The 26367-nt window shown below is 36.0% G+C and overlaps 1 protein-coding gene across 1 annotated transcript; it reads right to left on the bottom strand.

Annotated features, from left to right (window-relative positions):
- On the bottom strand, positions 1 to 26127 carry dy (transmembrane protein dusky). Its single transcript, XM_023167427.2, has 3 exons — positions 25905 to 26127; positions 14517 to 14591; positions 1 to 2445 (listed from the first exon to the last, which is right to left on the bottom strand). The coding sequence occupies exons 2-3, from the start codon at positions 14559 to 14561 to the stop codon at positions 802 to 804; spliced, it is 1689 nt and encodes a 562-aa protein (XP_023023195.2). The 5' UTR covers positions 14562 to 14591; positions 25905 to 26127; the 3' UTR covers positions 1 to 801.
- Positions 26128 to 26367: the final 240 nt, after the last annotated feature.

Here is a 26367-nt window from a genome sequence, read left to right as displayed (position 1 = left end):
TGAAGATTTATACCATTTATTAAAAATAACGCAATACAAACAGATCATTTCTCTAGATATTTGATTTTCAAGAGAAAAAAGTTGAAAATGTTCAATCTTTGATATGTCCACAAAGTCACCTCAAACAAAATATACTAAACGTCATAAACTCATAAACTAGGTAATGAATTTTGATATGGTGTTGACAAATGAACGGAATGATTCGAGAGAGAAGTTTGTCTATGTATATATTTCAATAATGTTTTGTCTGAATCGATCGAAATATGAAGAAGCTTTTTGTGTGAAGCCGGAAAGTAAGTAAGTAAGGAAAAAATCGGGAAACAGAAAAAAAGATAGCCAATGAAAGTTACATAGGGGACAAATAACGACGAAAATGTATGGAAATATATTGGATATGCGATAGGAGAGTGAAATGAAAGTCTCACTCGTATAGAGTGATTTACAGGTACATATGGTATTAATAATGGAAAAAAGTGATTGAAACTCATACACTAGCAAATAAATAAAATAAATAACTATAAAATAACCAAAACCATAACCAAACTAGGAATCAGAGAGATTTAAGGTAAAACTTGTATATACATTTTTCTTGAATACCTCTGAATTCTCTGAAACAGTTTTTCAGGTAACCTATCACAATTTCAACCTGAATATTAAAATTCTGACAGACAATTATTCACACAGAAATATATTCAGGTTAGGTCATCAAAATTGATAATATATCAAAAAATCCCAACAATTTCATATGGCGTAATTAATTTCTATACAGTTGCCTAGAATGACAAACATCGTTCGTATCATTCAAGAGTAAAAGCAACTGGCTGTCTGTATCGATTTTCTCTTCCTAGGATTAGTTCCTGTTACGCTTGCTAACTTATTTTGGGTAAGAGGTCTCAATTTTGCGCACAAAAAGACCGACATCAAACAAGACAACATGAGAATAACCAGCAGCACTACTAATGTGGTAGCAAATCCAGAATTCGTCATACAGATCAATCCAGCATTATTAACTTCGGCCCTGGTCGGAAAAACCATCGTGGGTGGTGTGGCACTATTGGTATTTTCATCTAAAGAAAATGTAAGGTCTCCTGTAGAAACAACCCTAATCACCCTATTGACCCCCACTTCTTTCTCTGGGTCGAATTTAACAGCTCTCCTACTCCTTCTGTCTTCCCTTGGTCGGATGTATGTTTCAACGAGATGAGGGTGATGTGGTGGTGGAATTCCATAATTCGAGTTGGGAGGACCGTGCGACAACTCGATGAAATCACTGTTGATGATATGTTCTGAGGAATCAGAACACTGATCGGGGCATTGGTATCTGCAAATCTGGATGGTGCACTGAAAGTGAACCTCCATTGAATCAGGGAATTTGAAGGCTTGGAAGTGTGCGTATGATAAGACTGAGGCACTCGCCCCGAAGTTTTTTATTTTCGTGAATCTCGACATGAGCTTTGGTCGCGTTAGACAGCCTTGCTGGTCGACCAGCTGTATGGGTGCACGTTTGCCGTCATGAGCCATACAGTTCCTGACCAGCATATCGAATTTGGAATCGTCATCTTTGATCGCTAGAACCATTGTCATAGTTTGGCCGATTTTGACAAGTCCGGACACCTCAGAAGCCCAAGGACCTTTTCCGACTTGTATCTGCATCCAACAACCAACATTATCACCAGCAAAGTCGGTTCGTACAACATCCAACATATCCACTGGGAAGGGTCTGAATGTCACGGATTTTTCGTATTGATCGTGCCAAGTACAACGCAATTTTCTTGCTTGGTCCCATACTTCTTGTACTTGCGGATCATACTGGATAACGATAACGTTTTCGAAATATGTACCTGAACCTGATTCCGCACCGTACCCATAGAGTCCGTTTTCTGTATTACCTGCTGTTCCACACGCATGGATACCTATTTCGAAATGTGCCGAAGTTCTTCCAAGGCCTACAGGAAGGTGTACACAATGTACATTACTATAGTGACCTTTGCTGAAAACTATGCCATAGAATGGTTTGTCAAATCCAATATACACTTTCATCAGATTTTTTTCGCACTTCACGTCCAAAGATATTATTTTAGGCATATCTGGTGCAGGAGCTGGCCAAATCTCCCCTTCACTAGTGTCATATTTGTCCATTGCCTGATTAGGTGGTGGAGGAGGTGGACCATTATAGGAATTTTTGTTGTCAAATCTTTTGTTGTTCTTCTGAATCCCAAATGGTGTGTGACTATAATGGTCGTTATTCGGTCGCGGAGGTGGATTGGCAGTCCTTGAGGGTCCGGCGTTATATGCATGTTTTTTGGGGGGATTTGCAAGGTCCATGAGTGATTCCAGAGATAGGTGACCCAAACTAGGTTCGTTGCGGGTTTTGTTGTGATCTTTCATTTCTTCGGAACCAGGGATAGCTTCTATTACCTCCACTTCTTCAGCAGACGGTGTCAGCTGGAAAAAATGAAAACATAAATGAATCATTGGACTTTATTGATGATGATCAAGATAAAATAAACAAATCTGTACAGGACAAGCCTCAAATCAGATTCCACTATTCTATACAAAAATGCCACAACTGTGCTATAACTGTGGAAGATATGTGAAACAATACAGGGTCTTCTAACAGGGACTTCCGAATTTTGACACCTGATGACAGTCATCTTGTTGAAGCTACAGCTGTCAAATCAATTGTCATTTATTCAGTCTGTACTGCTAAGTCATCGTGGATGTATATAACGGGTGATTTTTTAAGAGGTATAGGATTTGATTTTCAAAACAACTCAAAAACATTTAAAAAATGGATGAAGTCTTTATTGGAATAGATAGAACGATCGATATAATTTAATGTTTGAAGATGATTTCATGCAAATGTTCACCGCGGTTCCGCTTTAGATAGCCCATGCGCAAGGTCCAATTTTGGCACACTCTCTCTAACATATCGACCGGTATTTCATGTATAAATGCTTCAATATTGGCTTCCAGAGCGTCAGTCATTGCTGGTTTATCCCTGTAGACATGAGCCTTAATATGACCCCACCAGATATAATCCAAAGGCGTTAAATCACACGATCTACTTGGCCAATTGACGGGACCCAAACGTGAGATAAACTGTTCACCGAAGGCGCCTCTTAGTTGGGCCATTGTTTCGCCGTGTGGCATGTGGCATCGTCTTGTTGGAACCACATGTCAGGCATGTCCAATTCTTTCATTTTGGGCAACAAAAAGTCGATCATCACACAGTATCGCTCTCCATTCACAGTAACGTTTCAGCCATTGTCGTCTTTGAAGAAGTATGGCCCGATGATGCCATTGATCCTTAATCCACACCAAACAGTGAGTTTTTCGGGATGCATCGGTAGCTCTTGCAATGCTTGTGGCTGGTGTTCACCCCAGATGCGGCAATTTTGCTTGTTAACGTATCTATTCAACCAGAAATGAGCCTCGTCGCTGAACACAATTTTTCGATAAAAATGTGGATCTTTCTCCAACTTTCCAGTGCCCATTCACCAAATGTTAGACGTTGTGGGAGGTCGTGTGGCTTCAATTCTTGCACCAGCTGTATCTTATGAGGTTTTACACCCAAATCCTTTCGCAAAATTTTCCACATAGTGGAGTAACAGAGGCCCAATTGCTGCAAACGGCGGCGAATCGACCTTTCACGGTCATTAGGAACACTGGCGAATACAGTCGCAATATTTTCTTCGGTCCTCACTCTACGTATGCGTGTTGGTGGTCCAATAGTGTAAATTGGGTTCGAAATTTATTCACAAGCTTCCGAATAGCTTCCTCAGTAGATTGACGAAATAATAATAATTGATAATAAAATTCAATAATTTGCAAGCGTTGTTCATTCGTAAGTCGATTTATTGGTAAATTATAGAAAAAACTGAACAAGTTTGACAATGACACAAGACACGATTCACGCGTGATCTGTCAAAAACAGTGTTGCCAAAAAATACCAGCAAAAAATCACGCATTAGCATTCAACAACACGTTTAAATGATGAAATTGTTCTGTTCGGGCAACGTACCGCGCGCTACGCCTATTATTTTGACTCCACTAAATCAGTAGACGAACGACTGGCAAGATGTTTAATCACTTACCAGTTGATTAGGACGGCAAACTTAACTGAAATAATTTCGGAAGAACTGCAAAAAAAATTCTTCCTGAGAGACTACTCGTTACAGGAATTCTTCCATTCATTTCATTAACTGTGCATACAATGTTTCATATTTCAGGTACTCTATTATGTTGTTTCCGTCTATACTATCTGATATGACATATATTTTATTTATATTCAAGCTTTATCAATGAATTTGTATGACTTCTGAAAATAAAGTATATTTATAATTATTATTATTATTTGTTCTGGAGGCCAGGTTCATTATTCTTTGAAACTGGATAGATTCGGTTTAGAGTTTGTTTCTGCAATTTTTTAGAAAGAGTTGAGTCGATAATGTACACCTCGTAACCGTTTTTGACAGCAATATGTTTTATGAAAATCAGGTCTCTTTGATAACTGCTTTCTGAAAGTGAAATAATCGATATTCTGTGATTTATAGTATTGAATGTTGCTACTTTATGTTGATATGGATGTATAGATGAAATGTGTATAATGATGCCCATGTAAGATTGTTTGTGGAAAATGGCAGAACCATATTTATTAGAATTGAAGGGGTTATATTTTTAGGAGTGATTAATTTTTGGGAAAGAAAGTTTTTGGCTTTCTACTACTCCATCTCGATACAAAAAAAAGAAGAGGGAATCTTCCAAAGAAAGGAAGGAAGTAAATCAATTTGAAAATAAGCGACTCTATACATGGATATGTAGATGGCATAAGCAGATCAAGCTTATTCCGTGACATTAAAAATCGTAATTCATGAATAAATTGTGTGTATTTTCTATATCCAATTTGGTACTGAAGAGCCTTAGGGCAAGTGTCTTACGGCGAAACATCGATGTATACCAGTGAGGATGACAGTGTTCCATGTAAGTGCAATTTGTTACTTTTCATTTAAAGTAGAACTCATGTGAATAATATCTTTTACGTTTCGGAGGCCAAAATCTGCCTCCGTCTTCAGAAATGGATAAAAATTCGAATATATACGCAGTTATTCCTTTTTTGAGAGCTAATTTCTTTACTTCTTCGACAGATGTCAAGTACTATTTCTTAATAATTTTTTTGATAGGCAAAATTGTTGAATACGACAAGTTACTGATAAATAGAAAATTTTTCTTTGTGAAAAATACTTTGATTTTTACGCAGTAACTTATCGGGGTAAACTAAAAAGTTTGCCCTTCTACACTTGTATAAAGTTCTCCATTATAATTTTTATATTTTTTCAGATTGTGGAAGGTAACAATTACCCAAAAAAGGTCGATAAAAAACTGATTTTTTCCTCCACAAAAAATGACTTTCGTTGAATATCTTTAGTATATTCTTCAGTATTGTGTTATAAAATTTGGAATTTGGTAAAGACCAATCAATATCTGTCTTTCATTAAATTCATTTACTGATATCAACATGGCTGCTCTAGTTTAGATATTGACACAGAAATATTAAACATAGTTGTACCTATGTGTTATGAAAGCATAGGATTTCGGAGGAATCAATACAATTATTGTTTATGTTATACATGAAAATCAGGGATATCAAATCGCGTCACTGTTCTGATTATAAAAGTTTGAATTCGTTTCTAAATCGTTATGATATTTTTTAAAACAAAGATTTCGAAGAAAATTGTTTTGAACTATCTCGAATTCTTTTAAAGTAGTTTGGATATTCTTCTGTACAATGTATTGAAGCAAACTCCACTTTCGGTCCAACTAGAGTGTATGAGGGTGATTTGAGTGTATTTATATACTCGAACGCATGCGATTATCTCAATAAATATCCCAACATACGATTTGCAGATTGAACTAACAACATGATATGCTTTGTGAAAGAAAAAGTACTATTATAAGTAAAACCTTAGTCTGTCAACTCAGTTTTTCAACCCAGGACCTCTACGTCCATATGATATTCAAATTTTAATACATCTTTCAAACGAGATATTGTTAACGTATAACATTTTTTTTGTTGAAAAATAACTTATTAGGGTAACTCCAATTCACAATGTTGTTAATGTCTTTTTGTAGTGATATGCAGTCTCTAACAGTTTGAATACGTTTAATAACATCGAGATCTTCTGCAAATAGCAGACAAAATGAGTGATGTAAGACCGAAGGCAAATCGTTGATGAATAATAAGAATAGAAGGGGTCCTAGATTTGATCCCTGAGGAACACCGGAATTAGCATGGAATATTCCATTACGTTTAACAATGAAATATCTATTTCTCAAGTACCTAATTCTTGCCAAAAAAACAACATGTCTCATGTGATCAAAAGTTTTACTGAACACCCAATAAAATTTTGAAAGATTTTCCCAGGCTATCAAAAAGTGGGCCAATAAGGTGATAATGCAAACAATCTTTGACTTGAAAATGTCACATCCGCCATCCGTAATTCGAGTCAATAGAGTCTTGTTTGTTTGGCATTGATCTTAGGTGCGGTCTTTGACTGAACTGGACGCAATAAGTGCTTCTGGCCGACTGACCTGCCCATACTACCAATCCGTTATATTTAGACGGTTACCTGATTGCTTTCCGGAATATTGAAGAATCACCTGCAAATATGTTTCTTTCGGCAGCCGGCATCATAACCTTCTTCATTAAAACGGCGGTATGGCCATGAACTATTTTTTATCGTAGCCAAACTACTAACGAATATATTAGTCTAGTTTACAAGTTGAAATTCGTGTTCAGTCGTCATAAACTTCTTAAAAATATGAGCCATAAGTTCATTCTGAGTAAACTTTATTGACTATACAGGGTGATTCAAAAGTACTTTGACAAACTTCAGGAGGTGATTCCTCACAATATTCTAATATGAATTGTCCAAATAAATAAATGTCCGGAAACGCTTCGTTTCCAAGATACAGGATGTTGAAGTTTTATTTTTATTTTCGTTTTTTTCAAATAACTTTTGAAATACTGAACTTATTTAAACGAAACTTGGTAATAGGAGGTTTTTGAGGTGTCGAATTCGAACCTGATGTTCTTATTGCTCTTACTCGTAGGGGGCGCCACCTACACGTCTTTTTCTTTTTTAAAGATTCATAACTTTTTTGGGCGTACTTCTAGCACATTTTTCAATAGAAAAATCGATTCCTCTATCATATCTACGTAAATGAGCTTCCCTTGTTACTAGTCGCTGTAAGCAACCGTTTTCTAAATATTTGGACTCGAAAACTTCAAGTCGATTATTTGATAATCGATGCATGTTGAAGTTATTACGAATATTTTGGATTTTTCACAAGAATGCTTTGGAAATAAATTTGACATTTGTGAGTAGTTTTGATAATTACATATTTTGTGACAGTTAGACGTTTTGTTGAACTTTACGTAAGTAGAAGTAGAAAACACTTATTTTGAAAAAATGGATTATTCAAACAATAATGCTCATTTAGCCGATATGCATTTCGTTTATGGCCTTGCGGATGGCAATGCGCGCGAAGCAAGACGTATTTACCAGGAGCGATTTCCTAATCGAGTACTTCCTTCAGCTCCAACATTTGCTAGTCTCCACCGTCGTTTAGCAGAAACAGGTAGCTTTAAGAGGGCAGCTGATATTATTGGAAGACGACGAGCAGTCCGAACCCCAGAATTGGAAGAAGCTGTTTTGAACGCTCACGAGGAGAATCCAGAAACAAGCACAAGAGTAATTGCTGAAGCTGTCAATTCCACTCAGTCCACAGTTTGGAGAATTATCCACGATCAACAGTTTTATCCATACCATATTCAAAGGGTACAAGCTCTTTTGCCACGAGACTTTCCCCAACGCATTACTATGTGTCAATGGTTTTTGAGAAAATTGGCTGAAAATCCTCAATATTTAAGATATATACTATTCACGGACGAGGCAAACTTCTCCCGAAATGCTATCACAAACTTTCATAACAACCATGTTTGGGCTCTCGAAAATCCGCACGCAGTTAGTGAAAGGCATTATCAGTATCAATTTTTTGTAAATGTATGTGCGGCAATAATTGATAATTACTTGATAGGTCCTTTCTTCCTTCCGCTCCGACTGAATGGCGCAACTTACAGACACTTTTTAGGAAATTAATTGCCGGGACTACTTCAGAATGTACCATTAGAAATTCGTATCCGCATGTGGTTTATGCATGATGGGGCTCCGGCCCATTTTAGCGTTGTAGCCAGGGAATTCCTTAACACAGTCTATCCAAATCGATGGATCGATTTGGATAGACTAACCTAACCTAACCTAACCAGGCGTAGGCACCAAGGTCCCCAGATCTAAACCCGATAGATTTTTATTTTTGGGGACATTTGAAGTCACTAGTTTATAAGACTCCAGTAGTGAACGAGGAAGATCTAAGAAACCGAATAGTAGACGCCTGTGAAACAATAAGAAACACACCAATAATTTTTGAGCGGGTACGAGATTCAATGACTAGACGACTGACTGCCTGTATCTTCGCTGAAGGTGGACACTTCCAACAATTCATTTGAATACAATTTAGTTTCGTTTATTTTAGTTTATTCTACATATTCAAAATTTCCTGAAATAAAATGTTGACATTTTTTTCAGGAAACAAATACTGATTATGCACCCTTGATACAAAAATAACTATTTCGCTTAAGGATGTCATAAAGGAACGTACCCAACAGTAATGACCTCTTCAAACGAGTAAAACGTCAAATTCATTCCAAAGCATTCTTGTGAAAAAGCAAAATATTCGTAATAACTTCAACATGCATCGATTATCAAATAATCGACTTGAAGTCCAAATATTTAGAAAACGGTTGCTTACAGCGACTAGTAACAAGGGTAACTTATTTACGTAGATATGATAGAGGAATCGATTTTTTTACTGAAAAATTTGCTAGAAGTACGCCCAAAAAAGTTATGAATCGTTAAAAAAGAAAAAGACGTGTAGGTGGCGCCCCCTACGAGTAAGAGCAATAAGAACATCAGGTTCGAATTCGACACCTTAAAAACCTCCTATTACCAAGTTTCGTTTAATTAAGTTCAGTATTTCAAAAGTTATTTGGAAAAAACGAAAATAAAAATAAAACTTCAACATCCTGTATCTTGGAAACGAAGCGTTTCCGGACATTTATTTATTTGGACAATTCATATTAGAATATTGTGAGGAATCACCTCCTGAAGTTTGTCAAAGTACTTTTGAATCACCCTGTATAAGGAATAAATTACACGAGTAGCAGGTCAAATTCAAGAGATATCACAAGATGGACAGTAACAGTAGGTACACATATAAATGTAGAGATACAAAGAATACAGATATAAAGATTATTGAGTGTCTTGATTCAAATACAGGAGATGATTTATCGGACATAACACTCAAAAAAGTGGCAAACGATAGACACGTGTTTCGGGCTTTTAGCCTATCATCAGTATGGTGCAGCCAAGTGCAAGGATAGGCAAAACTTGGTTGTCAAAAGTCTGAACCTGTTTGGCCTCACCTGTTTATTGTTACAGGAGGGATAATTGTGGAAATCTGAGTTCAACTTTAGATTCATCTATTTCTGTGCATATGTGCATATTTCTGTGTATATGGATGCATTATACGCGTATAGTCGAAGTAAACGATATTGTGCACTCTTAAAGTTAGCGGCACTCTCAAAGGCCAGAAAAACCAATACATAGAAATGAACCGGCAGCGGAGTAGTCCACGTGGACTGTAGACTTGGCGGTTCGTATTAGATAATTTTTACTAACCGAGTTTAATGATTGGCTGAAGAGTCATGTTACGGTGACGAATAGAAATCGGGAAATATGGGGATGGTTATCGCCGTCGTGTTCAGTTCAAGAATTGATCGCGATTTAAGTGTTGAAATTCGATATTGGTGCAGTTTTAATTACTTAAAATTTTTGTTATCTGTTTAAAAAGTGGCATCCTTGGACAAGTACTAATAGAAACAACGAATGTGATAAAAACGCAGACTTTTTCCAGTGTAGTGATTCCAATAGCGATTGGTGAACAATGCAGAAAAGAGATACCAGTGAATGAGATTCGGATGCATTTTAATATTGTAACACAGAGAGTATGTTTCAATGCATATGAGAATCTATATCTCGAGTATGGTTTCGAGGGAAACAAACTATTACAACATCAGTTCTGACCGAATTTCCTTTCTCAAATGTACGTAAAATAGTCAAAAACAAATCTTATGAACACAAGACGCGATGTGATACAGAATTACCAGAACCTTTAGATGTTCATCTAATAAAATCATTGAAAAAATAATATACGACTGTTACAAAAGCAATGAGATACCTGGCACTGAAATCATAAGGAAGAAATTTAATAATTCCGGCCATAACGTGAGCTGCTGTGAGCTGCTCTTCAGAATTGGACCAAGAAATTAGGATTTAGATTCAAAATATTGAATGAACTTCAATCAGCTATGGAAAGCAGAAGAATAGTGGAATTGCGTAACAAATACTCAAAACAAATAAGTTAATGTAGACAAGAACAACGGCAAATCTTCTATTCGGAAGAAACTTGGTATGACACTTACTACACAGTTACGAAAAGGTGAACTGATGGTTCGAGAATGTGTACGCCTAACATGCCCGCAAACAATGAAAGCTAATATTTCCAAAGAATGGTTTGAAAACACATTGATTCCAAATTTGGATGCAAATAGTGTAATAGTTCTCGACAACGCTTTCTATCATTCGCGACAGCTCATCAAAGTACCGAATAAATATTCGAGGAAAGATGAAATACAAAGTTTTTTAATGGATAACAATTTGTATTTTGAAGATTACTATACCAAAAGCCAACTATTTGAAGTCTTACAGGCAAAAACATTTGAAAAAATGTATTCCTGAAAAGTATAGACACACCATACTGATACTTTTCCTCTATTTTTGTGTTTTCAATACCATCGAGTTGACTTGTGAGAAATTGAAACAAAGCATCAGGCGTAAAAATAATTTTTCAAAATTTGATAAGAAGGTAATAGCGCTAATTAAAGAAGAAGAATCTAATATTATCGAAGAAGACTAGCAGAAAAGGATTGAAAAAGAAATTTGAGTAGTGAGTAAGTAGCATTCAGAAGTATTTTCACCCCGTCATTTGAATCCCTAATTTCCCACTCACTAATTTCCCTATAAACAAAATATTCATTATTATATATATTTTGATTATATACATATCATATATAGTTATTGTGACTCTTATATAATCAGAAACGATTACTGAATAACGAAATTAGTTAGTTCCCTAATTATATTATTGAAGGAGAGCTGTTGGAATGTAGGTTGCATTTTCCCTAGAAGTTTAACAGTACATCCATTCTAAATGTTTTTATTAGAGGAGAATATGATGTGCTGGGTCTTATCATCATTCATTTTAAGATTATTTGTCGCAAACCACAGTTCAGCTTTAGATGCAGTAGTCGCCATTAATTCATTGAGTATAAATCGACTATAAAAAAATCTGTTTCAAATCTGTTTTAAAATCTGTTTTAAAATCTGTTTTTCCATTAATCAGCTGTCGCCCCCATACGAACGACAACTCTCAGAAGTTGAGAAACTTGTGCGAATTTATTAAAGAATTGTCATCAGCAAAAGCACTACACATGTTCTAAAGCAAGTAATGGAATATATCAGTGACATAAATGGTGAACAACAGTGGCCCAAGAACGGATCCTTGTGGCAGGCCATGATCAGTTTGAGCCTGTAGCGAAGTGGTTTCGTTGACCGATACCACTTGTTAACCGTTGGTCAAATAGAACTTTACGATGTTCAGTGGGGTTCTCCTTACCTTATAGTGCTCGAGCTTTGCCAGCAGTAGCACATGAAAAACATCATATGACGTGTAGAAAAATGTTTTTATTGTTTTTGCATCAGGAACAATTGCATTTGTTATTAACGAATTGAGATGAAAAAAATAAGAGGAAGTTCAAAGAAGCTGCATATATAATGTCCAACGACGCATTCAGCTAAGCTAGCGTGAAGATACGCAACATATGAAAATCCGTAATCAAGCGGAAAAAGGTCAACTTCTGCCAAACGGTCATCTCCCACTGAACCAGTGAAGTGGAGAGAGAGAGAGAGAGAGAGAGAGAGAAGAGGGGATAGGTGACAGCGGTCGAATGACTTTTAAAAAGTCACCTCTCGGAATAATTTTTTTTTTGGTCCCTTGGGAGCTGTCTGACTTGTCCATTTAGTCCAAGTCTCCGGAAAACACAGCAGCTGAGCTCTCCGTTGTACAGCCTCATTTTATTCAGGTGTCCTCTAAGCGGACAATGACCGGTTAGTAACCCTGTAATCATTCTGAGCCGATCCCTACTATATTGAAGTAGTTCTTCGGTTCTACTGTGTTTGTTGCCAGGTACTTTTGTCCAGTACTCTGTCCTTCTTATTAGTCCATGTCCTAATTTGGTTTCGTACCACTAATTTTGGTACCCCCAGAGATGGTTCAGGACCTATATATGAAGTTGATGATCCGCGTCTAGCGCATTCATCAGCTTTATCATTACCTGTGATTCCTGAATGTCCTGGCACCCAGTACAAAGTTGAGTTGTTCCTGTTTGCAAGTTCATTCAGTTCTTCATGGCATTCCCAGACCAGTTTTGATGTCACCTTCGGGTTTGTCAGAGCCCCTAGTGCGCTCTTGCTGTCTGTAAAAATATTGATCCGCTCATTTCTTTGAGGTCTCAATTTAATAAGCCTTGCACACTGCAAGATAACATACACTTCCGCCTGAAAGACGGATGTGTATAGTCCTAGCGGATAGCTGTAGTTTAGATTTCTATCCGCTCGGTATATTCCAGTTCCCGTTCCATGTTTGGTCTTCGATCCATCTATATACCAGGTGTTTTTCCATACATGTTTTCGGGATGACTAAAAATGTTCTTCCACTCTTCACGGCTTATGATTTTCGCCGTAAAGTTTGTGTTAAAGGTGTACTTCGGTGTCATGTGGTTCAATATATGCTCCTCCACTTGTTCCGATCTTTTGTTTGTAGTTCGGTAAGTTTTTCAGTCTGAATTGGCCCATCCTGGCCTCCCCCATTATCACAAAGTGTAAAGGAAGTAGATTCAGGAGTGTCTTCAATGCAGCTGTTGGGGTAGTTCTCATTGCTCCCGTCATTCCCAAACATGCAAGTCTTTGCAACTTGCCTAGTTTGTTGATGGCGGTCGCCTGCTTCATCTTTGGCCACCAGACCAAAGATGCGAATGTTATCATGGTTTTAACCACCATCGTGTATAGCCAATATACCATGTCTGGTTTCAGCCCCCATGTTTTTCCATAGGTGCATCTGGCGAGCATCAGTGCTACCTCCGCTTTCCTCTTTATCCTGTCCAAGTGTTGGTTCCAGGTCAGCTTGGAATCTAGGATTACTCCCAGATATTTAACCTCCCCCGACACTTCTTCACCTCGAAGTTTTAGAGGTCCGAGACTCTCCGCTTTAGTCCTCTTGGTGAATACTACTATGGTCGATTTGGATGGGCTTCTGTTAAGCCCTTCTTCTTCGGTCCATCTTGTTATAATGTTCAGGGCCTGCTTCATGCAACCCTTCACTACATTATTGTATTTACGCTGGACTAAGATGACTGAGTCGTCTGCATAGCCCAGTGATTTATACCCATTGTGGCCCAGAATACATAATAGCTCGTCCATTACAAGGTTCCATAAAAGAGGGGATAAAACTCCCCCTTGAGGACAGCCCCTTACTACCCGTGCTATGACTGTTTCTCCCATAATGGTTGTATATACCAATGTTCCCCTAAACATGCAGTCTATCCACCTACAGCTTGTCTTGACGATCCCTCTTCTCCTTGACGTCTGGATCATTGATTCTAACGTCGTATTGTCAAATGGGCCCTCCAAGAAGTAGCTAAAAGTACTTTCTTGTTCTACCTTTTCTGTTACCCGATGTAGAGCCGTTTCTGTTGACATACTTGACCTGTACGCATGGTCCTGGAGGAATAGTCTCGTCATCTTCCAAAGACGATTGTGGATACCAACAATCGAAACATCGAGAAGAAACTTGGTTTGAGATCTTTTTTAATTTTTCAATTTAGTTTTTAATTTTTTTGCCTATTTTTATTTGCACTCTTTTTTATTTCTTTTCGCTCTGTGATCATTTTCATTTTGAATCTTGATTATTTTATTCGTTTAACTATATTTACATTTGCCGTTGTATTGCTTAACATAATTGATAATGAAATTTAATTTCAGATGATTTAAAAGTACAAACAAATCGACACCTGACGTACTATTCATGATATACGACTGAATATGGTGAATTGCAGTAAATGTGGATTCAAAAATATAGTGACAACCCTGTATATACAGGGTCTTCTCTTTGAGTTGCCAATAAGTGCTAACGTGAGTTATTGGGATTATGAAAGGAAGGAAATCATCATAACTATAACCATAGAGGGAAATAATAATTACTTTTGGTTCAATACTCACCCCTTGACATAAAAGGCCAACAAAAATGAAGAAACAGAAGCGCATGTCCCTTTTACTTGACCAGATGTAGAATTTCTGAAATCAGAATACTATTTTTCAAAGTAGAAATAAGCAATCGTTTTATAAATTTCAATTAAACAGTTCACAAAATCGCAATACTTTTTCAACTATATAATAGCTTCTTCAATACTCAAACAGTTCAAAGTTTAGTAGCAGAAAATTAGGGACACAGCAACACCAGGGCTAAAAAATCTCGGGCCTAAAAAATAAAACGCGTTATTTTTTTGTACAGAATTGACTTTTTTTATTAATGTAATTTTCATCAAGAGCCACACAATCATTGTAGCGCCAATGTAACCAGTGATTTCTCAAATGAAACAGAAATTTTTGCAGGCATAAAACCCCTTCATTCAATTCAAAATGAGAAACAGCAAGTGCCAAACGTGATGGCTGGCCCGCCCCCACTACAACTCTTGCAAGACATACGAATGCTCTGTAGGGAAGCGTATAGTTACTTGTCCTCCAATACTATTATTTGTATTAGGTATTTCAATAAAAACTATTTTGAAAGAGTGATTAAAGAAGAAGAGCAATTAATTTCTTCAAATAACTGAGGGGTAAACTTTCTCACCCCAAGAAAGAAGCGGCCTAGAAGAGCACCAGTAACTGATATTTCCTAGTATGAGTATTCCAATATAAGACGGATTATTTACGACTTTTATAGGACGAAAGGGTCTCGTATCACGGTAAAAAAGTTCCAGCAAGAAATTAATGACGTTTTAAGAAGAAGAAGAAGAATAAAAAGAAGTAGAAGAAGATGAAGAAGAAGAAGAAGAAGAAGAAGAAGAAGAAGAAGGATATATTTATTGAAATAGGTAATCCTATTACACAATATTATATAAAACATATTACTAACATAGAGATTGAAAATAAAAATTTTTAGTTTGAAAAATAACGACATATGCTAATAAAAATACATTGCAATATAGGTGCAGATCCAATACAATGATAAAAAGCAGAAAACAACATACAAATACTATATTTATTAATATTATCTTACCAAGTATTATTCTATCTAACATTGTGGATGGATTTCAATAACTGTTTTTCAAAAATACTTAATGATGGACTTGATTTCATTTCATTTGGTGATTTATTGTATATGCATCAAACTCTTTGAAACATAAAGAATTCATGGCAGTTCTTCTATATGTTCTGCATTAATGCAAATTAGTATGATTTCTTGTGGCATATTTGTGCACTTCTGAATTTAAACTAACAAATTTAAAAAAATATGAAGGTGATAAGTTATTCAGAATTTTATATATAAATGTCATAGTTAAGTAATACAACCGTAATGAAACTGGTAGTCACCGCAAAGTTTGTAACATAATTCCGATTTCAGTGAATCTATTCACTTTTAGAACAATTCGCATACCGCGAAATTAAGGATTTTGTAATTGAGATGTTTGATTTTGATTAAACAAGAAAATAATAGAAGCACAGTAATCAAAATGTGGTTGGATAATCGCATTTCAGACAGTAATTTTAGACTGAGTGGATAAATTGCCAGAAATTCTTGCAAAGAAATATAGTTTTTCAGATATTTTTTCACATATAAAATCGAGATGATTGCCAAAAAGTAATAAATTATCTAACTGAAATCCAAGATATTTGATACATGATACAATTTCAATGTTTTCATTATAGATTTGTAGATTCATTTCATTTAAATCAAGGCTGTTCCATTTATATTTTGTTGTAATAATCATTCCCTTAGTTTTCATTTTATTCAGTTTCAATTTATTTGCCATGAGGTACCCATTTACATCCATTAATGCGGTATTCATTTTATCAATAGCTATATCTAAGCTTGAATCATAGCATGCCAATAGTGTATCATCTGCAATTACATTTTTTATGAAATCAACATTTATAAACAAGTTTATGTCATTTGAGTACAAGATAAAAAGCAGAGGTCCTAAAACGCTACCCTGAGGCACACCTATATGTAAATCCAATTCCTGTGAGATATTATCTTGAACTCTGACTTTTTGCTTTTTATGGGATAAATAGTCGTTTTGGGAATTGTTGCTTCCGAAACATCTCTTAGTAGAATTTGAAAGAAAATACAACATTTCAAATGGAGAAGGGCTGTAAATAATGGACCATTAGAGCATTGAGGATCAAGTATTTACAAAAAATCAATTATTTTCATAGCCAACAGCGTCCAATTGTGTTTCTTGATGAAACATACCTTCATAGTGGCATACATCTTCCGAAAACTGGACGGATGAATCAACAAAAGGGAGGAGGAGGAGCACAAGTTTGATCAAATCACTTCCAAAAAATGGCATGTAGTAGATTTAGAGCCGAGATATTGGTAAAATGAAACATTCACAGACGTTCAAACAAAGGTAATTACGAGTGATTATAAATTTAAATGACGATAGCAGTACAAGCTAAATCAGCTGTGAAGATGAAGAAAATTTGCATTCTGATAGAAGTGACTGATTGAAATTTATTTTTGGCATGTTCCATTTGCTACCCCAATTGAAACTGATTATAGGTACGACACTGGCCAGCAAGGGGCTCATCGTAATCCAACAGTAAATTTAGTTGGGAGAGTCTATACCTGCGTAATAGCTCGTGATCAGCCGTGGCGGTTTTGGTATGCCGACTTGAACTGCTTTATATGCTTTACAAACATGGAAATCAATAATTACATAAGTATAATTGTTTATCGTATCAAAGAGTGGCCAAAAACTTGAAGTATTCTTCAAATTTGAAGCAGAATCAAATGCAATGTTAACCTATGTATGGGTATTTGAAAGAATATATATTAAAAAGAGCATTAGTGAATAAGTGCGATAAACTTCAGGAGGTGATAATGATAGAAATATAAATATATGGAGGAACAATGATGAAAAGGTGAATTTATTTTATGAAAGACTCTTTTTACCCCTATGGGGGGCGCCCCAGTTGAAATATTTAAAAATCCTTTTTTATTGCACATCTACAACATAAAACGAACCTACTTAGAAAATTTCAGCTTCCGAAAATATGCTGGTATGGAGAAACAATAATGAAAAGGTAATTTTTATATGTAAACGTGTCCTTTTTACCCCCAGTAGGAAAGCCTCAGTTGGAATATCAAAAAATCCTTCGTTGTTGCACATTTGCAACATAAAGCCAACCTATATACAAAATTTTAGCCTCCGAAAATAAAGCGGTGCGGAATAACAGTGATGGAAAGGTAATTTTTGTATGTAAACTCGTCCTTTTTACCCCCACAGGAGGCTTTTCAGTTGAAATATTTGAAAATCCTTTCTAATTGCACATCTACAACATGAAATGAACCTACACAGAAAATTTAAGCCTCCGAAAATGTAGTGGTACGCAGAAACAGGGATGGAAAGGTAATTTTCGTATGTAAACGCGCCCTTTTTACCCCACGGGAGCGCCCCAGTTTGAATATTTGAGAATACTTCCTTATTGCACATCTACAATATAAAATGAACCTACATACAAAATTTCAGCCTTCAAAAATGTAGCGGTACGCAGAAACAGTGATTGAAAGGTAATTTTCGTATGTGAACGCAACCTTTTTACCCCATGGGGGGCACCCCAGTTTGAATATTTGAAAATCCTTCCTTATTGCACATCTAAAACATAAAATTAACCTACATACAAAATTTCAGCCTCCGAAAATATAGCGGCAAAGATGAAAAGGTAATTTTCATATGTAAACACGCTCTTTTTATTCCCACAGGGGCGTCCCAGTTGGAATATTCCAAAATCTTTTCTTATTGCATATCTATAACTTGAAATGAACCTACATATGAAATTTCACCCTCCGAAATCATAGGGGTACACAGAAACAGTGATGGAAAGGTAATTTTCGTATGTAAACGCGCCCTTTTTACCCCACAGGGGCGCCCCAGTTTGAATATTTGAGAATCCTTCCTTATTGCACATCCACAACATAAAATGACCCTACATACAAAATTTCAGCCTCCGAAAATATATCGGCATGAAGAAACAGTGATGAAAGTTATTTTCATATGTAAACGCCCCCTTTTTACCCCCACGGGGGCACGTCAGTTGGAATATTTGAAAATCCTTTCTTGCGCATCAAAGACCTAAGAAGTACCTATATACCAAAGTTTAGCTTCCTAGAAATTACCAGTACAGAGAAACAGAGATGAGATATTTCAAACTGAACTTCATTTTTGAATTCCCCGTTCAATTTGTGACAAAAAAATCTCTTCCGCCTATTTTCCTTATCGGTTGCCGTTTTTATGCAAAAAATAAAAACGTTTAACGTGTAGTTTTCATTACTTCAATATATCATCAAGAACTAAACCTATCTAATGTAATGAAAATAAATGAACACAGCAGAAATTAATACTAAAGAATAAATAGGCGCAAAGCTAATGCCGTATTCACGCAAATATTTCATCTATATTTCCCATTATCGTACAGTCGGGTATAATTCGATTTCTCAGGTCTTCAACATTTTCGAGGGGAATGGAATAAATGCAGAATCACCTCATGAAGTTTGTCGCACCCATTCGCTAACACCCGGTGTATAATAAGAGAATTCGACTGAGTAGGAGACATCATGGAACCAAGATCAACATCCGACTACAATAAGATATGCTAATGAGCTGGGTTGGTATAGTCGGTACTTCGTTTATAGCCTTCAGCAATGGGCCAATGTCAAGACTAGATTCTCTTGCGTCGTATCCATGACCCACATCTTCGAATTTACTGCCCAGTGGATGTCTTCTCGATTTTATCAGCCAGCAGCTCATATTCACTGGCTCATTGACTAGTTAGTCGAATTTGAGTAATTTTGTATTGAATTTAAATACTTCATTGGAATTATAAAACAACAACAAAAATTGATTGGCGCTCCGGGGCGACTTCATTGATTCCGGTGGCACATTTGATGTTTGAGCTGCAGGAAAACCCGGAAAAACCTGCACCACAACATAGTCTGAAGATCTTGGTTTGCCAATGTCCTCTCTTTCATAAAACAAAATGTAGGGTGTCTCCAGAGGCTCCAATAAATTCAATACATCGCCAGAACATTTAGTGACACGACTATCGTTAAACTTAAACCAGTCCGTTTCGTCTTTGATCAAGGCGTAATAATGACCAGATTAAACGCTAGAACCACAGTGAAAAATGACTGCATGAAGATCATAATAGTGGTCTGCTAGATTGAAGTGTTTATCTATTTCGAACCTTCGTAAGAGTTTGGTGCTACCGCCAGAGGTTGTCATGTTGGAAGATCATCAGTGTTATTAGATCGACTGGTGCCGCAGCTATACTTGTTTTCTTATAACTGTCAGTTAGTTTGGCGCATTTTTGACAATACAGTCGATCATTACCTGTTGAAAGTTCCATTTTCAGATGATTTAACAATAAGCTTTGCACGGACTGGTTATTAGCCATATTAGGAAACGCTAGTTGAAGTTCCAGAATTACACATACGTTTTTGCTACTTATTGAGAGGCAATATATATATATAAACTGACGAAATGTTATCTAGAAAGAAAAAAGCAATGCGTAAAAATTGACGGCAGACTCAGTTACTTCGAAACTGTGGAATTTGGAGTCCCACAAGGTACAGTACTGGGTCCCATTTTATTTAACATATACCTAAACGATTTATACAATGTTGATACAGAAGGCCACATAATCAGCTTCGCGGATGACACCGCAATCATCTATTGTGGTGAAAATTGGCAACAGTTGTTTGGCAGAGTCTATAAAGATTTTCTCAAAATAAAACAATGGTTCGACTCCAAATTACTCATGATTGATTTCGATAAGATAAAATGTATTCCGTTTTCAATCACCGAAACCAATTTTGCCGGATAATTCACATCTATCAATCACCGACAATAATAACACCTTCACTATACCCATAATCAAAAACATCAAATACTTGGGAGTCTACTTAGATAGTCACATGAAATGGGACACTTTCTTGAAATGAGATACTTGAGAACTTTATACTTCGCACTGACGGAATAATAGCTTGGGGAGGTGCCTACAATAATCCAATGAACGGACTCGACGTACTCCAGAAAAGGATACTGAAGATAATATACTAAGCAATTATTTTTGAAAGTCTTGATAGTGAAGCAGAAAAAGAAGGATCTGAAAATTACTATGTGCACATATACAATACTCGGAAAGGAGTGCTCGCCACCTCGCAGTGCTCTTAATATTTAAAACAATATCCCAACGTTCATCATATTTCCTCAAACCTAGAGTATACAATGCATTTCCCAGTGAACTGAAAACAATCAACTCGTTAAGCCTATTCAAGAAAGAACTGAAAAATTGGATTTGAAACCTTCCTAGATCATTCACCCATCAACTGATTGATATAAAGAATAATTTCTGAAATAATACAATAGGACTGAAATACTGTTCTACAGAGGTCTTCGTTTTCACTGTAGACTAAGTTTCCTTCAATGAAAAAGTATAGATACTATAAATCTCAAATAACTTCATCTATATATGTGTATGTATGTATGTATGTATGTATGTATATGTATACGTTAATTGATGAATTTCACTAGTTTGGACTTCCATTGTCTACTATATAAAATAATTTGAAATCCCTGAAACAACTAAAAAAGAAGAATTGAAAATGAATAGCTGAAAATAACAATTATATTAATTAACCAAAATAAACCTGAAATGAAATAATAGTAAAATAAAATACAAGTAAAAATAGAATAATTGAATAAATGAAAATAAAGAAATGAAAAAAGAAAATAAAAATAAAAAGTGGAGAGATTCCAAGTCACGTTAGTTCACGACGTTTCGATTGTTAGTATCTACAATCGTCTCCGAGAGATGACTATTTATAGGTCGTTCGAATACTTTCACTTATCCCCGCTTTCCATTTTCCGCTTCACTGGTTCCGTGGGAGATGACCGTTTTGGCGGGAGTTGGCCATTTTTCGCTTGATGATGGGTTTCCATATGTTGCGTATTTCTACGCTGGTTTGGCTGAATACGTTGTTGGACAACATGTATGTGGCTTCCTTGAATTTTCTCGTAAACCAATGTTCCTCTCTGTGCAAGATCTCAGCTTGGGACCACTCGATGTTGTGTTGATGGGTCCAAACATGGTCTGCTATTCCTGATTTGCTGGTTTTCCCTCGCCGTGTGTGTTTCTTGTGCTCGGCAATGCGAACATTCAATGGCCTCTAAGTTTCACCAATATAGGATTTTCCGCACTCACAGGGTATCCGGTAAATGCCATTCTTAGACGTTTTGGTGAAGAGGACCGACACTAAGTGGGAAACATCTGTATACCGAAAACCCACTCATACGGGACAGTATCTGAACCACGAATCCAACCACCATCAATTGACTAAAAGAGGAATCATCAAGACTTTATTAGACCGTGCTTTTGGGCTCTGTAATACGAAGGAAGGTCTCGAAAAGGAACTAGACATCATCAAAGATGATCTTCAACGGATTGGCTACTCCAAAGCGATGGTAGAAAAGACTTTGGCTGAAAGACAGCAGGAGCCTCGCAAGGAAGAGAAGCCGTCACAAACAGTGCTTGCACTTCCCTACATCAGAGGATTATCGGAGAGGATAAAAAGAATTGGTTCCAAATACAACATCAGAACCTGCTTCAGATCCGGTAACACTATCCGTAGCAGCCTCACGAAAACCAGGCCACCAAACGCGGACTGCGATTCCAAGAATTGCATTTACCGGATACCCTATATTGGTGAAACTAAGAGGCCATTGTTCATAATATTAAAGCCATGAAGCTGTTGTATTTCACCTACGTACGTTCGAAGATAGAATATGCAAGTGTCGTCTGGAGTACATTCTATGAGATTCATAACATAACCATTGAAAGAGTTCAATGAAAGTTTTGTAAATTTCTAATTTTCAGAATAGATGGTTCTTACCCTGAGAGAGGTATCAGTGATGATGTCATATATAAACGTTTGAAACTTTTTAGTTTAGAGCATCGCAGAAAATGTGCGTCGCTCATATTTTTATTCAAGTTAGTGAATGAGAGGGTTGTGATTGTCCTAAAATTCTTGAACAAACTAACTTCAATGTACCACGGCCAGATTCACGATCTCAATCTATTTTTAGACCTCTCAGAGCAAGAACTAACATTTTGCTCAATTCCCCAATATATGTGCACAAATTTCAATAGCATTTGTGCCCATGGTGATTTATTCTTCACTAACCTGCATAACATTATTAGAATTGTGAACGTGTACTTCAAGTAGGTAATTAGAATTAGATTTTCTTATTTGTTAATTTTATTTTTCGTTTATGTGAATGAAAGTTTATATTGTCCTGTAAACTGTTGGACAATAAAGCTATTATTATTATAATATTGCACGCAATATTCTGTATATTATCTACTTTCGTTTCGTTTCATAACCGTTTCTATAAACTATGCATTCATTTTCTCGTGATTCATTCATCTCTAATGAAAATGTACGTATCTATCTTCCTGATGAAAGTTAATAGTGGTCAGTTACAATCTCCCTTTATCTGTAACTGTTTGTTAATGTTTTCTGTGTTTATTGAATGATCAAAGTTTCAAGATAAATTGTGTTCGACTCTCTCGGACTTCTGCTATTTGTATTGATATGAAAATTCGGAAGATATTAATTAGTTCAAGAAGAAATTCAAGATAAATGCTGAAACATTTTCAGTTAGTTTCACTCAAATATTGGGTGATTTTCAGAATTGTGAGAAAATAATATTGTGAAATCGGGTACAGGAAAACTGAAGTGGACCACAGTGATTCAATTGGTGTCAATTCTAGCAAAGGTTATAATGAAAGAATACCGTTTGAATGTGATGTTAACACGTGTGCATACAAACAATTCGAAACCAATTTACATCGTTGTGACCAGAATAATAAATTGTAATCAACATGTATATGATACTCAATGTTCATACTTAATTGTTGAACACGTATGATACCACAATGTAATAAAATGCGATTTAAGCAAATTGAATCAAAATTATTGGAGAGTATAATTTTTGCTGATGAAACTCACAGCACCTGGTGAAAAGCACCTGAAGCTGCCAAATACCACCCAGAAAAGAACCAGTCATTCGCTTGATTGGACACACAAACATCAATTGTAAATTTGATGCTCTGAAACATCGAAGAAAGGTTGGAGATTTGTCTCTCTTCTATAATAAGTATTTTTGATTTTATATACGCTAATACTCAAATTTTACTTTTATATTTTTCTATGATTCATTTATATTTTCATAGTCTTCTATGATACACCTATATTTTTTTTTTTCGCTAGGTTAAGTTGAAAAGCAGCCTAGGCTGATACTTCACCTTTTCATTGACCCTTAATTATTGTTCTAAATTTTTGTATTTCATTTTCATATTATGTCGATGAATAAAGACGATTATTATTATTATTATTATTAGTAATTGTTCAGTCTAATGATGACATCCGGGAGAAAAAATCTTGAGAAAAAATCTAGTTGTACACAATAAATGTCAGTATAAGTTGTGGTTAACGTTTGTGTTGAGACCTAGCATAATCCATTTATTTACCTCGTTATGTGATCTGAAGAATATTTTATGTTATGGTAAATAATAAATCATTATTATTATTATTATTAAGCATGAATCAGGTAACTCCCTGTCAAGCTGGCGCCTCCGCCACAATAACTATTCCAAATCCAATCGCTTGGGACCCCTTTCATACTGCTATCGAACGTACCAAATTTGGAAGTAAATGTGCTTCAATTTGAGACATTGACACTCTTATTATTTCATAATAACTGTCTATATCAACGTCTATATTAACGAAAGTAATAATCATTACAATTTCCTTACTCAGTCATTACTTAACCATCGATTACATTCAAAAAGAAAACCGCAAACCGCAGTCTCACAGCGATGCATGTTTTCCTGAGCTCACCGGAAGCAATTGAATTGATTATTTAAAGAAGTATGAATTGCGAATAAACTTTGATATTTTAAGTCTTCTTTTGAACAACTAAAATTTGAGTTGTTCGATATGAATATTGATGGTTGAAAAGTAAACTTAGTTTATGTGAAACTGTACCCTTTGATGATATTGAACAGCTGCTTATAATAATTTCAAATAATTTATAAATCAACGTCTAATCGAGAAATTGGTTTGGTGTAATTTAATAAGAGAATAGAGTTTTGGTGATTGTGGGTTCATGGTCAATGCTCTACATTTATTCTTTCCGTTCATAACCAATTCTATTGTTTCTATTCTATTCTATTATTTCCAGTTTGACTAAAAATTCTATTCATGCAGTGAAGGACTAATAATAGGGAACCCTTTGAGTCCCTTGCTGGTTGAAATATCCATGGAAATATAGAGTATGGAATCCACAATCATCAGTTAACTAACAATTTCTTGTACTGGTGCAGATACGTAGATGATACCTCAGTCTGTTTTACTGGTACAGATAGGCAATTAGGCAAGTTCATTGAATGTCAATTCCATCCACCCGTCAATAAAATTCACCACTGAGAGGGAGGTAAATAATTCAACAAATTACCTTGACTTAACCATCACGAAAAATAACAATAATCATGAATTATATCAGCATAAAGTAGCAGCTTTCAACAGTATGATCCACTGATTAATGTGCCTTTGTCAGAGGCGAATTTCTATAAAGAACTGAATATAGAATATGAAGCAAATTCCCGTCAACAATGATTACGATAGCGGTCAAATACATTCTTTATTATCAAAAAAGTTATACAGTCAAGCTTTGAAAGAAGTTTACCCAATTCAAAGAGAAGAGGATAAAAATTATAGATCCTTAACCTACTTAAGCCAACCCACTACAAATATTTCAGATTTTCTGCACAGCAAAGGTGTAAATACTGCTTTCAAAACCAACAACAACTTAGGCATGCACATAAGAATAACAAAGAAAAGTTCAGTTTTAGAAAAATCAGGAGTGTATAAATTATCGTGTGGGTCATGTCTGATAGTTTATATAGGGCAAACTGGAATAGCGTTTAAAGCCCGCATAAAGGAACCCATTTGTGACAAATTTGTATCTTTTAACTTATATGATATATTTATTTTTCAACGATACTAATATGCCACGTTTTTTCAAATTCACTGCAGCTTTTTGTGGAATATATATCGATATGTAACGTGAGAGCAATTCACGAATATTTTTGATAAACTTCGATTTGAAGACTGATCATTTTGAATAATTCAATCGACACTGCTCTTGAGCGGCTTGTTTATGAAAGAAACCACGCACATCTAATCTCCCAACGCACGTGTTCACCAGATCGTTGGCGCGAAATCAGCGTTTTAGGCAGAAATAAAGTGTAACGTACCTCAAATTATATTTAGTAATATTGGTAATCCTGCTCAGGCCGAGCTTCACTTTTGAGGCAGTCACTATGAATTTTTATAAACACAACACAAACCAACTAAAGCGGAGCTTCTTTCAGAAATGGAATCCACCTGTCTTGAAAACCACCAGTAAAGGTACACACCATGCGGATTAATCTTACATGAGGCCCCTCCAAAGAAAAGAAGAAGAGCGACCCGCCTTCTGACCCAGACACGAGACAGAACAGTTATAACACATCTTGCGCATCATACTGCATTGGGAAAAATTAGCCTATTAAACTATTTAACTAACATGAAAAAGTGGCCTGCCAGCTCTCGAATTCATATGCGTCTAGCCTATACGCAGAATTGTTGGCGGGTATCAATAGTAGTGTCCGGAGTTGAAAGGGACACACTTCAATGTACAGAGTGGGCCAAAGTGGACACTTTCAAAGGGAAACTCCT

Source organism: Leptinotarsa decemlineata, unplaced genomic scaffold (genome assembly GCF_025532065.1).
Source record: "Leptinotarsa decemlineata unplaced genomic scaffold, Ldec_3_MD MMD2_tig00004307_RagTag_RagTag, whole genome shotgun sequence".
Lineage (NCBI taxonomy): Eukaryota > Metazoa > Arthropoda > Insecta > Coleoptera > Chrysomelidae > Leptinotarsa > Leptinotarsa decemlineata.
This window is presented reverse-complemented; position numbering and strand designations above follow the sequence as displayed.

Bases quoted from the DNA above. Each gene is read 5' to 3' on its own strand.
- dy (XM_023167427.2), bottom strand. From the start codon at position 14,561: ATGCGCTTCTGTTTCTTCATTTTTGTTGGCCTTTTATGTCAAGGG. The intron at 2,446-14,516 runs GTGAGTATTGAA...CATTTTTTCCAG, and splicing joins TTGGCCTTTTATGTCAAGGG to CTGACACCGTCTGCTGAAGA.